Source organism: Tursiops truncatus, chromosome 1 (genome assembly GCF_011762595.2).
Source record: "Tursiops truncatus isolate mTurTru1 chromosome 1, mTurTru1.mat.Y, whole genome shotgun sequence".
Lineage (NCBI taxonomy): Eukaryota > Metazoa > Chordata > Mammalia > Artiodactyla > Delphinidae > Tursiops > Tursiops truncatus.
The window spans coordinates 86340971-86354901 of record NC_047034.1 but is presented as its reverse complement, the minus strand read 5'-3'; the positions used below and the strand labels follow the sequence as shown (position 1 = coordinate 86354901).

Here is a 13931-nt window from a genome sequence, read left to right as displayed (position 1 = left end):
TTTGACACAATTCTGACTCTTTGTCCCAACCATATTCTCCTAGGTACCTCATGGAAATGTCTTTCCTAGTTCAACCTGTGCCACCAACTAGCCCACTTCATTTAATATAAGGAAGTAATGCAGTGTAAATATTAGGAGATTTCCATTCTGCATGCTCCTGCTCTTGACACTGAATCCCAGACCTGGTACTTAAGATTTGTTTGACAATTTTCTCACCTACAAAGTTGAGGTGACAGTAATAATTATTGTTATAGGCCAAATAAAATAAGGAAGTAGAGCCCTCTGACGAATATTCATTGTTTTCCAGTCACTCAGTATTCACTCTCCATTCTTTTAGAATTTCCTTTTATGGCCAATTTGGATGGAAATTTAAATGCAAGTGCCCTGTCCTTTCTCTAAGTGAGGGGCTGGTTCAAGCTCAAAGCTACACAATCAGACTATTTCTCACAGGACTTTGATTCTTGTATGGACTGATGCATGGATAAAAAGTAAAATTGGAGCTTACTTATCCTAAGCCCTCCTCCCACTTTTCTCCCCCAAGAAATGTGATTTCTGTCATAATCAGAAGCAGGTCCTATATTCTTATCTTTGATTCTGTGAGCTTCCTCATATTCTCCCAATATACTGATTTGTGCTTGTTAGAGTTGGTTTTAATCACTTAGAAAAAAGTAATCCTTCGTAATATAAAAACCAAGAACAATCTCTGGCATATAGTAGGTGCTTGTACTGTTTGTTGATATTATTATTTTTATAACTGAAAATCTTCCTGGCAGCACTTCTACCAGACTTTCTCTCTGGTCCTATGAGTGAGAACCAAACACCCAGGACCTAATTATCATTGAGTAAATGGACACAATTTAGTTTCTAAATGAGATAAAATAAAAATTAGTCTATATTTACAATAAGTCTGCTAAGGTGTCAGCATCCCATCATGTGCACCCATATGTCTACCAACTGCTTTCCAGTTACTGTCACAAGACAGTACCATAAAAGCAAGAATAGACAATATGTACTAAAGGACATAAAGTATTTCAGAGGAAGGAGAGATCATTGAGCTTCAAGGAGAGGATCTGAGCTGGACTTTGAAGAACTGTAATACTGGGATAGAAGATATTACAGGCAAAGGGTGGAGAGACAGTGTGAGCAAAGGCATGAAAGACATGTTTGGGGACAATGAATAGACCATTTTGGCTGAAGCAGAATTTTTTTATAGGACAATAGTAGTGGATAGTGTTTGGAAAGGTGGGTTGGAATTAACTTTAAACAAAAATTCTATAAATGGTCAAGTTGCAAATATTTCTATTAAAAGAAACTCTTCAATATCATCTGCACCATCTTTATCCATCAGCAGCACAAAATATTTTTAAACATCTTCTGGATGTAATTTGGAACTATGGATTAGAGAGTTCTCATTGACCTTCAGAGGGTGCATTTTGGGAACCATACGTTCCTAGATAAAATTATCGTATAATCATGACTAAGGTCATTCCAAAGAACAGGTATGGATAGAATGTTCATAAAACAGCACCTGAAGATGAAAGCCCTTAGGCACTGATTATACAAATCATATATGAATAATTCCATGAAAGAAAATTTTTGTTTTGTTTCGTTAACATCTTTATTGGAGTAAAATTGCTTTACAATGGTGTGTTAGTTTCTGCTTTATAACAAAGTGAATCAGTTATACATATACTTTTGTTCCCATATCTCTTCCCTCTTGTGTCTCCCTCCCTCCCACCCTCCCTATCCCACCCCTCTAAGTGGTCACAAACCACCGAGCTGATCTCCCTGTGCTATGCGGCTGCTTCCCACTAGCTATCTATTTTACGTTTGGTAGTGTACATATGTCCATGCCACTCTCTCACTTTGTCACAGCTTACCATTCCCCTCCCCATATCCTCAAGTCCATTCTCTAGTAGGTCTGTGTCTTTATTCCTGTCTTACCCCTAGGTTCTTCATGACATTTCTTTTTCTTATATTCCATATATATGTGTTAGCATACGATATTTGTCTTTCTCTTTCTGACTTACTTCACTCTGTATGACAGACTCTAGGTCCATCCACCTCACCACAAATAACTCAATTTCGTTTCTTTTTATGGCTGAGTAATATTCCATTGTATATATGTGTCACACCTTCTTTATCCATTCATCTGATGATGGACACTTAGGTTGCTTCCATGTCCTGACTATTGTAAATAGAGCTGCAATGAACATTTTGGTACATGACTCTTTTTGAACGATGGTTTTCTCAGGGTATATGCCCAGTAGTGGGTTTGCTGGGTCATATGGTAGTTCTATTTGTAGTTTTTAAAGGAACCTCCATACTGTTCTCCATAGCGGCTGTATCAATTTACATTCCCACCAGCAGTGCAAGAATGTTCCCTTTTCTCCACACCCTCTCCAGCATTTATTGTTTCTAGATTTTTTGATGATGGCCATTCTGACCTGTGTGAGATGATATCTCATTGTAGTTTTGATTTGCATTTCTCTAATGATTAATGATGTTGAGCATTCTTTCATGTGTTTGTTGGCTATCTGTATATCTTCTTAGGAGAAATGTCTATTTAGATCTTCTGCCCATTTTTGGATTGGGTTGTTTGTTTTTTTGTTATTGAGCTGCATGATCTGCTTGTAGATTTTGGAGATTAATCCTTTGTCAGTTGCTTCATTTGCAAATATTTTCTCCCATTCTGAGGGTTAAAAAAAGTTTTAAGAACAGCTAATACCTTCCAAGGGTTTTTACTGTTTATTTTCCAATAAAAACATGCTTTGATGCCAGGCACAAAATGTCCACCTCATGAAAACCACAATGTTTAAACAGATGCTTATCAGCCCTGAGAACTGCCAAAAAAACTAATAAGCCGGTGCTTTTCATGGTGATGATCTCTACCACCCTGTTAGGAGCCATGACATTTTGTCCTTATTGAGCAGAGAAGGTGGTGGTGAGGGGAGTGCAGGTTGGAGGTACACAAAGTGGTGTTTGTAGGGGAGGAGATCTGTTGACTTACTGATTAGCTATATACACATTTGGGTTAAATGCTCTCCACTTGGAAGATATCCTTTGTGATAACCTGGTACTCAGATGGTATAAAAAGAAAATCCAGGCTCTGCTAGACCAGAGCCAATGGCAACCATGGCAAAGCTTATTCTCACAGGTGAGTCTGTAATTGGAGATAAAGCCTTGTTTTTACCTGATTTCTTTTTCTCTCTGCATCTGACAGGCATGAAATAGTCTTCACACACACCTCTATGTTTTTCTGTTGTTCTTTCATTATTTCAAATTTCCAAGAGAAGCCAGACATACACAAATGAGTCTACTTCTGATTCTTTTAATCTCAATTGACTCTGGCAGCATTTCTACCTTCATTGATGCCAAAAGCATGGTCCTAAAAGAAAGGCTAGTTTTCTTCCAATGCTTGTCTTACACTCCCATTCCTTGTTGGGTTGTTCCCATTTCTCTATTCATCTTCCTGCACCACCTCATTTTAATTGATCTTATTTTAATTTACATGTTTGTGTTTTTGGTCTATCTTTTTCAGAGATGAAAATCAGTGGGAACTGAGACAGAGTTATGCAAGTTATCTTTGATCTACTGTTTTCAGAATTATTTCTCTTTAATCCCTTACTGTCTTACTGAGTTGCTGATGTATTATAAAAATATCAGTTATAATTCAATCATTTAAAGGGGTTGATTCAGTACATTGTTTAGAGCCAATTTATATCCATAGCTTATTAGTTGCCCTAGAGCTGAGATTTACAAACTTTTTATAGCTTCAGAACCTTTTCCAAATGAAACCTCTAGCTCAATTTATAAAGCAATCAGGTCAAAAGTGTCCTGGTAGAAGCCAGGGAACAGCATCTGGAGCCTTGTCTAACAGTTTCTAGTTCTCTTCTACCGTAAGGGCTCTTAAAGTTGGTATAAAAAAACTTGAAGGCCCCAAGAGATACTGAATTCACTGATTTAGAGGATGCTTTGTGTGTGAAGCTGTATTCATCCCAGTTAAGGGTAGTGAAGCATGGATGGGTGTGTAGTCATTGAGTAGAGTAAATTTTGGGTAGTTTCAGTACGTAGATCTCCCATAGGTAGTAGACTTCCAACTCTGTCTTCCGTAACATTTGTTACTGACATGGAAGAAGGAAGAAGGGAGAGCCATGCTCATTTTTGACTAAGAGAAGGGAAGTACAGATTTATTGGTGCCTTCACCAATAAAGGTGAAGCCTACTCTTTGGCATAACCCCTAAGTGCCACTTGGGCTATAAAAACCTATGACCCATAGGATGGTACCGAAGGCCTCAGAATTATATTCTACAAGATATAGACAATTGGTTCAGAATACATGTGTTTTCCTTCTCTTAGGTCTGGCCCTTCTGCTGAATGCTCAGCTAGGTAAGTCATGGACTCTGTATTATATCCTTGACATAATTTTTTCCTACAATAAACCTAAAATCTTTATAAATTACTCATAATGCAACTGTCTGCTTAATGTATTAAATGTTATTTTTTCATATTCTAATATTACTTTTTAAAAAGCATACCAAGGGCTTCCCTGGTGGCGCAGTGGTTGAGAGTCCGCCTGCCGATGCAGGGGACATGGGTTCGTGCCCCGGTCCGGGAAAATCCCACATGCTGCGGAGCGGTTAGGCCCGTGAGCCATGGCCACTGAGCCTGCGCGTCCGGAGCCTGTGCTCCACAACGGAAGAGGCCACAACAGTGAGAGGTCCGCGCACCACCTAAAAAATAAATAAATAAAAATAAAAGCATATCAAGAGATAGAAAAGCTATGCTAGGAAAGAAAGCTACTGTCTTCTTTACAGACAGATGGATTTGATGTTGGGAGAACCTGTTATTTTTTATTGGCTGCCACTGTTATTCTCTTCAGCATGACCACCTGAGAGTTGTAAGTTGGTATTCACTGGGCTTCATAGGACTACTGGGCATTTTTTCTTCAGTGGTTCCTAGGCTCCACCAAGATCCCAGAGTGAATCTGTCAAAGTTAAAAATAACCAACTTGAAAGTCAGTGACTAATTCCCAAGTTTGAAGCTTTGAAATCATTTGCAAGATTGTTCCTATTAACCACCCTTACACAGAGATCAGGTATCTGAGGCAAAGGGAGGGAAACAGAAGCAGGGCTAAAACTTACAGCACATTTCAGTGGCACCTAAGTCAGGCCATTTTTCTTACTTCTTACTACTCTCAGGTTCTGCCTACCAGCTGATGTGCTACTTCACCAACTGGTCCCAGTACCGACCAGGCCTGGGAAGTTTCAAGCCTGACGACATCGACCCCTGCCTCTGTACTCACCTGATTTATGCCTTTGCTGGGATGAGAAACAACGAGATCACCACCATTGAATGGAATGATGTGACTCTCTACCAATCTTTCAATAGCCTGAAAAACAAGTAAGAGAACGGGAAGATATCTAAGTTGGTATCTCTGCAGTTCAGGTTCAGTGAGTCTGAGGTGGGAACCAAGACTCTGTTATTTCTAACAAGCTTCCCTATGATGCTGATGCTTCTGGTCCAGGAGCTACGCTTTAAGTATTGAGGATATAGATAACGTAGCACGTTGCCTGCTCTAGCTAGTATTAAAAAATAGTTCTGTATCTTCCTTTCACTGTAATTATCTTTTTTATGACTCAGGAAACTGCAAACCATCTTAGCTACTTGCATCAGAGAACAGGAGGCAGAGGATAACAAAGATTAGACATAACAGAGCCCAAGAAATCAGAAGAGTTTGCTGTATTTTAATAGAGTTCTGTTCTGTGTAAAAATGAAACAAAACAAACAAAAACCCTGGTATCTTTTAATTTCTAATTTGTTCAGTTAGTTACATCCAGGAGAAGTAAGGCTACAGGCCATTGCTACCTTCAGTAGTGGCAGTATCTTGAATGCAGCCACTAGAATTTGAGTTATGATACCTAAGAAGAAATAAACCCCTTCAGAGTGGTATTTCTCAAAGTGTGATCCATTGACCATGCAACAAAATCACATGAGTCACTTGATAAAAATCTCAATCCCTAATTCAACTGAATCACAATCTCTGAGAAAGGGGTTAAAACCCTGGAATTTTAATGTTGTCCTCCAACTCTGGTCCTTGTACTTCATTCTTATATAAACTGATGTTTGAGAACCACTATTCCAGAAAATGTGCATGATTTTAAGCCAACTGATTTATATTCATTATCATAAAGTCTGAGAAAGTAATTATGTTCAAGCAATATTTACCATTTCATCTGATAGAGTAGAATGTAAGAATTGCCAATACATTCCAATTTTTAAAAAACCCAGTTGCTTAATTTAGATTTTTCTAAAGAACTCTGAGTGCATTCATAATGATAACACAAATAATTTTTATAAAGTGTTCAGTAGTGAAGGAAAATTATTATACAGAATATTTTATCAAGGCAACATCAAAGTTTCTGACCAGGCCCAATACCGAAGCAATGTTATTTTAAATTGAGGGACTCATGGATTTTGAAGTTTTTCTTTTCTATCCTTTGCTTTAAAGGAACAGCCAGCTGAAAACTCTCCTGGCCATTGGAGGCTGGAATTTTGGAACTGCCCCGTAAGTCCTCTACAAGAGAGCCTGGTGTTCATTTGTTACAGAAAACAAGTTAGCCCAATGTGACCTATGTCCCTTCAGATTTCACATCTTAAGACAGGATATTAAGGATATACATTAAACAAATATGCTACTTAAATAAATTACTACACCAGAATCTCAGTATTAATTAGAACACCATTTATTTTGTACGTTTACATTTAGTTGGATATTCTGGGACTACATTCACAGAAGCTTAGTTACTGAGATTTCAAAACAACCTCTTCTCAAAATGTTTCAGAAGTACAAACCCTGAGGAGAGTGTTATAGCACTTCTGTCTATTTACCTTCTGGGAGAAGGGAAGAGAAAGTCATGCAAATAAACAAGAAGAATTTCTTGAGGGTATGCGAACATCAGGGACTATCTAGAGAGACAACACAGTGGGCCAAGGTAGCCAGGTGTTCAAAGCAACAGGTACAATTTGGGAGAAAGATCAGAGTTGGGTGGATAACAAAACAAAGAGAACACTGGGGTACCATGGCTGACAGAGCAGTGATTACAAAGCAAGCACAGGAGAAAGCCAGGAACATAGTTTTATCTGGGATGTGGGTCTTGGTGTAAAGCTCTGAGGCAGAAATATAGGAGTTTGACTTCGTTACAAGGTGTTGGGACTACCGAGGCCTCACCCTGCCTTCTTTGGATCTCCTTCAGTTTCACTGCCATGGTTTCCACTCCAGAGAATCGCAAGACTTTCATTTCTTCAGTCATCAAATTCCTGCGTCAGTATGGATTTGATGGGCTGGACTTCGATTGGGAGTACCCTGGCTCTCGTGGAAGCCCTTCTCAGGACAAGCACCTCTTCACTGTCCTGGTGCAGGTGAGGAGGGAGGTGGCAGTGTTTAGCCCAAGAAAATTCAAAGCCCGTTCTTTTCAAGGAGAACCTGGTGGTTCCAGAGTGAAACAAAACTGGAATTTAGAATTTTGGAAACTTTACATTGCAAAGATTCTTAGATATCATGCCTACACTCAACAGCCTTTAATAATAATAATATTATGATGTGTGCTCTGTGTCAGGCACAATTCTACAAGCTGTTTCTAGAATCATAACTCATTTCATCTTCATATCTACTCTATGATATAGGTACTGTAAGTACCATAATCTTTATTTTACAGACGAGGAAGCTAATATATAGCGGGTTTAAGTAACTTGCCTAATATCACACAACTAATAGGTGTCATAACTACCCAAGTAGTCTGACTACAGAGCCCATTGCTTCTAACCTTTATACTAGACTGCCTATTATCACTGAGCACTTACACCATCCCAGACACTGCATTAAGTGTCAGGCTAAAGATAAGAATAAGACACAATCCTTGGCTTTAAAAACTACACCATCTTAGGTGGAAGCCTGAAAAATAACCAACAATTACAGTACACTTAGGTAAATGTCATGATAGAGGTATTCAGAGTGCAAAAGTAGCACAGAGAGAAGGTACCTAATTCTGCTCTGGGGCAGGATCAAGAAGAGCTTAGTCTTAAAAGTGGTGTTAACCAATTAAGTGATGATGGGATTGCACAAATGAAGACATGTGGATATGTGTGAGCAGGTATGTGAGTAATGGATTATGAGGCTGCACCAGAGACAAGAATCAGATCATGTAGGATTTGTATATTATGTTAAGTAATTTGGACATTACGTTCAAGGCAACTTTGAAGGATTTTTAAGTAATGGAAAGATATGACAAAGCTCATGTTTTAGAAGGATCACTCTGGCTTTAACCACGGCGGACGAATTAGAAGGTAAGGAGTCAGGGATAGAGTTAGGAGGCTATTGCAATAAATCGAGCAAGAGATGCTGAGGGTCTGAACGAATACCCTAACAGTGAGAACAGAAAAAGGAAGTATATAAGAGATATTAGGAGGGTAGAATCAATAGGATTTGGAGACCAATTGGAAGTGGAAAAAGAGAGAACGTCCAGTTTTCTGACCTTGAGAACTAGTTTGACTATGGTCCTGTTAACTAAGATGGTAAATACAGGAAAAAAGGTAGATTTGGAGCAAGAAAAAGGGCTCATTAATTTGCCTTTGAACATGCTGAGTGAGAGGAATCTGTAGGACATCCTATAGTTTTGCCTAATAGACACTGGATGAATAGATATTGGGTGAATGCCAAGCTGGAGTTCAGAACAAAGGACTTGATTTGATATACTGTATTGACGTCATCAGCAAAGGTAGATAACTAAGAGATCACCAAGGAAAAATGAATGGAGTGAGAAAAGCCAAGGATGGCTTTTAGATTTACTCTCCCCCAAGACAGGGTTTTTTCCTATACCATCTGGTATACCAGATTGTCAGGCAGCCTCCAATAGTTTCAATATTAAGTAATTCACTGGTTGAAAAATAAACCTACTTACTTGTTGAACAGCTCTAGAGATCAAAAAGAACATCTGTATTCTTAGTCAATACATGCGTCCAGTCATAATTAATAACTTCCAATTAGTGGTTCTAGCTCTGCCCACTGAAGTAACATAGAATAAAGCTGCACCTTTTGCAATATATTAGTTCGATATCTGAAGACAGCTATATCTTGCCTATAATTTTTCTCCTTCCAGTTAAATAACCTAGTTCCTTTAACAAGTACCCATACAACAATTTTCAGACCCACTCTTCACTGGAACACACTCTGGTACACCCTAATAATGCAGTTATAAAAACTAAATCCATGGATTCCCTGGTGGCCCAGGGCTTGAGAGTCTGCCTGCCGATGCAGGGGGCGCTGGTTCGTGCCCTGGTCTGGGAAGATCCCACATGCCGTGGAGTGGCTGAGCCCGTGAGCCATGGCCGCTGAGCCTGCGCGTCCGGAGCCTGTGCTTTGCAATGGGAGAGGCCACAACAGTGAGAGGCCTGCGTACCGCAAAAAAAAAAAAAAAAAAAAACTGAATCCAGTGCTCTGGGTAAGATTAGAGTCACAAAATAACAGTGGATTAACCTCTAGCATTGAACGGGAATCTATCACCTGGCTGTTACCACCTTCCTCACTGGCCAATTCAGCATTTCATTTGATGGGATGTCAGTCCTATAAAGTAGCTCATTTACTGGACAAAGGGAAGCAAATCTCTATATTGCTAAAAGCTGGATATGGGTTACTGTAGCAAGTATAACTTCAAAGTGTAGTGATATAAGTAGAGCTCTGACTGGTCATCTGGAACCTGGGTTCTCGTCATGACCTGGATACTCACTTGCTGTGAGACTTTGGTGAAATTGTCTAACTTCTATGCATATTAGCTATAAAATGAATACCATCAATTCTGTCTACTTTATAGGGATATGCAGAAACTAAAGATAAAATATGTGAAAGCACTCTGAAAAAGAAAAGCATTATACAAACATATATTTATTAATATTTAAGGAGGTGAAATCAGTTTCATAGATGTCCTACTATACTTGATTATTCTATAGGAAATGCGTGAAGCTTTTGAGCAGGAGGCCATCCAAACCAACAAGCCCAGGCTGCTGGTCACTGCTGCAGTAGCTGCTGGCATCTCCAACATCCAGTCTGGCTATGAGATTCCTCAGCTGTCCCAGTGAGTGACTCACCTTATCCTCAAACTCCTATAGGTATCAGTTCTGCAAAGCAGACTTGTCCTTAGTCTGTCTTGCCACTCAGGGACTTTGTTTAAGAGGCATTGGAAGTGGTATCTTTTGTCTGCACAGGTGTGGGAAATAACAGTTGGAAATGCTTTTAAACGCTTTATCCCACCTCAGGTACCTAGACTACATCCATGTCATGACTTATGACTTCTATGGCCCATGGGAGGGCTACACTGGAGAGAACAGCCCCCTCTACAAATACCCAACTGACACTGGCAACAATGCTTACCTCAATGTGGTGAGTACCCACACAGATGCAGGTTCAGACCAGAGATGTTGTAAATCACATGGAGATTCAGAGACAAAAGAAATATAAATTCTGCAAAAGTCTCATTTGGGCAACTCTCTTCTTAAGTGGCTGATCATATTTCATTAACTATAACCTCACCAAAATATTTCCAAAAATACCAACTAACCTATCTGTTATTAGCATCATTCAATTTTACCTTTTAGGACAGTGGACTAGCATAACTAAGCAATGGGTCATCAGCTGGGTGGGCCTCTAACTCACCTGCTACATCTTCAGGATTATGCCATGAACTACTGGAAGAACAATGGGGCCCCAGCTGAGAAGCTCATCGTTGGATTCCCTGCCTATGGACACGACTACATCCTAAGCAACCCTTCCAACAATGGCATTGGTGCCCCCACTTCTGGTGCTGGTCCTGCTGGGCCCTACACCAGGCAGGCTGGGTTCCTGGCCTACTATGAGGTAGGTAACCTGGGCTTTACAGTTGAAATTCTGTGAATTTCATGCCCTGTGCTGCACAGTAGCCTTAGGGCTAGAATCTGTGTAAAGCTTGAATGTTCATTTTGTCCACTACTTACCTACTGTAACACAGATATTACTCCAAATGCTTCAGGTGTTTAAGTAACCTATTCATTTACCTAATCCAGTATGAAGAACATTTGTAGTGTGCAATATCCCTTCAAACAACAGACTACATACTTAAGGTCATTTATATTAGCACTTAAGGGAATTAAATAACTGTGTCTCCCATACTAACATGGGTTCTCAAAATCAAGCACTAAAAATAGGGATAACGTCTGAGTATTTCAAAAACAACTTGATCTTATTTACTGCAAACAAAAACCCATAATTAGAAATCTGAGGAAATCCCCTATTGCAGGCATGACAGAAAAAAAAAAATCAAAGAGGAAATTGTATGTTTTCTCTTTTTGGGGAGTCATACTTAAAGGATTTGAATCTCTTGACTTTTTAAAGATCTGCACCTTCCTGAAAGATGGAGCCACTCAGGCATGGGATGCCTCTCAGTACGTGCCCTACACCTATGAGGGCAATAAGTGGGTTGGCTATGACAACGTCAAGAGCTTTAATATCAAGGTAAGGTCAGCCCCTCCAATGTGCTGTGAGCTCAGCCCTGAGTCCCCCGAAATAAAATGACTGCTGGTGTCCTCTATCCTTAAACAGGCTGAGTGGCTTAAACAGAACAACTTTGGAGGTGCCATGGTCTGGGCCATTGACATGGATGACTTCACAGGCACATTCTGTAACCAGGGCAAGTTCCCCCTGATCAACACCTTGAAGGATGTTCTTGGCCTGAAGAGTGCAAGTAAGTGACAGCAGGGGGATGCCCATGGTGTATAAATGCTCCTTTTCCAACTCAAAAGACAGCCTAACATCTTCCCCCTTTGCCCCAGGAGTCTCTTCCCATTTTACCTCACTGTTCTTGCCTGCCTGAGAGAGAAGTGCTATATTCTTTCCTTACCCTTGAATGTCCACATCAGGAATTTTATGTTCTTATGAGAAACCAGGCTTACTGGGTGGGTTTTCCAGGTCTACTAATTCTTAAAGGTGTGGAAAAGCCTCAAGAAATTAGGCTGACCTTCAATATAAGCATTTATTTTTCTATGAACCCCTTATTAAAAGTCTCCTTCAGCCTGCTTGGGGAGATTGAACAAAAAACCCTAAGCAGTACTGAAATATTTCTAATCTATAATTCAGAGGAAGTACCAATTCCCTAAAATTTGTCCAGATTTTCTCTTACAGTTTATTTGCTTACTGCTTATAACCAGATCCTGGAAAAGCATTTCGCATATATTGGGTGCTCAGTAAAATTTTTTAAAAATGATTTTAACATCATAAGAGAGAACTTTTAAAATTTAAAACTGGGCTGGCTTGAAATTATAGCTGTTCCTAATTCCTAAGATGGAGTTATCTTGTGAGCTCCTCAGTTACAGGGACCCAGAGCGAACTGCACTCCACCTCCAGACCTCACCCCAGGTCTGCTAGTTCTTCACCTCTAGGTGAATCTGAGAGCTTCTGCCAGGTCCACTAGTACGCTCTTCATGCTGTTTCAGGTTGCACCACCTCCACTCAGTCCAGTGAGCCCAACAGTCGTACCGGAAGTGGGAGTGGAAGTGGAAGTGGGAGTAGCAGCTCTGTGGGTAGTGGATACTGTGCCGGCAAAGCCAATGGCCTCTACCCTGTGGCAAATAACAGAAATGCCTTCGTGAACTGCGCAAATGGAATCACATACGAGCAGTATTGCCCGGCTGGGCTTGTCTTTGACACCAGCTGTCAGTGCTGCAAGTTGGCATAAATCTGACCTGTGTCTCCATTCCCTAATGTACTGAACAGTCTCCTTTGTTTAGCACACCTTGCTCCTACCTAGAGTGCTGCAATAAAATCCATCAGTCAAAACATGAGTGTCCTTGGTTTTAAGTGATTTGGGTGGAGACCCTTCTAGATTTGAAAATACAGGTTGTGCATGGGGGTGGAGTGGCAGAAGAGAGTATGTGAAGAAGTGATGACACCAACAAACCCACAAGCCTTCTACTGGCTTAGGTTGATCTGCATAAAGGTTGGATGTTGTAGGAGGAAACATCTGAATGTTCGGTGTTGGCATGGGATGAGGACATGAAGAAGATAGGTCTGCATCTTGGTGACTGTTCTCAGTAGGGAACCAAAGTGATTCTGGGAGACTCGGGGGCACAGGCCTGTTTGGCATGCTCAAGGAACAGAAGGCCAGGACATTCTTTCCGTGTCTGCTGAGGTCCCAGAGCTGGTCCAGCTCCCCTGAATTGGCACCATCGGGAAGGTCTTTGCAGTGGGCTCCTTTGGGGATGTCTGCCTTTCTCAGGAGTGAAAGCAGAGGTCCTTTCCTTGAAACCATAGCTGTGGTCACTAGCAGCTGTGGTTTTACTGCATTATCTCCTCCCCTGGCTTGGCTGATTGACTGGCGTAGACATCAGATTCAAGAGGGCTTATCAGATTATCACCCCTTGGAATCTGCAACAGAGAACAAGGAATGGCAAACAGTCCCTGAGACTGGCTTTGCCTATAATATATAAGCTTAGGATCTGTAGTGAGAAACTGAAGAGAAGGGAAAGTTGCCCTGGATGCAGAGCAAGAAGACTAAAGGGGAGCAGTGGAGAAAAGCCACGATTAAAGATGCAGAGAGAACATTTATCAATAGCTTTCCAACTCTTCATTCTAGCTCCTTCCTGAGGCCCAGATGCATTTCTGCCTTTGGGTTCTGTGAAACACCCCTATAAGTATGTAATAACCTCCTCTTTGCTACATAAGCTGGCTTAAGTTTGTTTCTTTTATTTTCAACTGAAAGAATCCTAAGTAATAAGAATATAATGGCTCCTATTTTCTGGCATGCTTACTGTATGTCAAACTCCATTTTAAGTGTTTTACATGTGTTTTGTTATTTAATTCGCTCAGCAACTTTGTGAGGAAGATAACATTAACCCAAGAAACTGAA

General features: G+C 40.4%; 1 protein-coding gene across 1 annotated transcript; it reads left to right on the top strand.

The window, feature by feature from the left end:
- The first annotated feature begins 3135 nt into the window (after nt 1-3135).
- On the top strand, nt 3136-12821 carry CHIA (chitinase acidic). The gene is made up of 11 exons (XM_019919170.2): nt 3136-3157; nt 4360-4389; nt 5202-5403; nt 6512-6568; nt 7257-7422; nt 10006-10130; nt 10312-10435; nt 10724-10909; nt 11423-11542; nt 11630-11771; nt 12520-12821. Exons 1-11 carry the CDS (start codon nt 3136-3138, stop codon nt 12759-12761), a joined length of 1416 nt encoding a protein of 471 aa, XP_019774729.2. The 3' UTR covers nt 12762-12821.
- The last annotated feature ends 1110 nt before the right edge of the window (nt 12822-13931 follow it).

Coding starts and splice junctions, on each gene's coding strand:
- CHIA (XM_019919170.2), top strand. CDS start 3,136: ATGGCAAAGCTTATTCTCACAG. Junction 3,158..4,359: donor GGCAAAGCTTATTCTCACAG/GTGAGTCTGTAA, acceptor TCCTTCTCTTAG/GTCTGGCCCTTCTGCTGAAT. Junction 10,910..11,422: donor GGTTCCTGGCCTACTATGAG/GTAGGTAACCTG, acceptor GACTTTTTAAAG/ATCTGCACCTTCCTGAAAGA.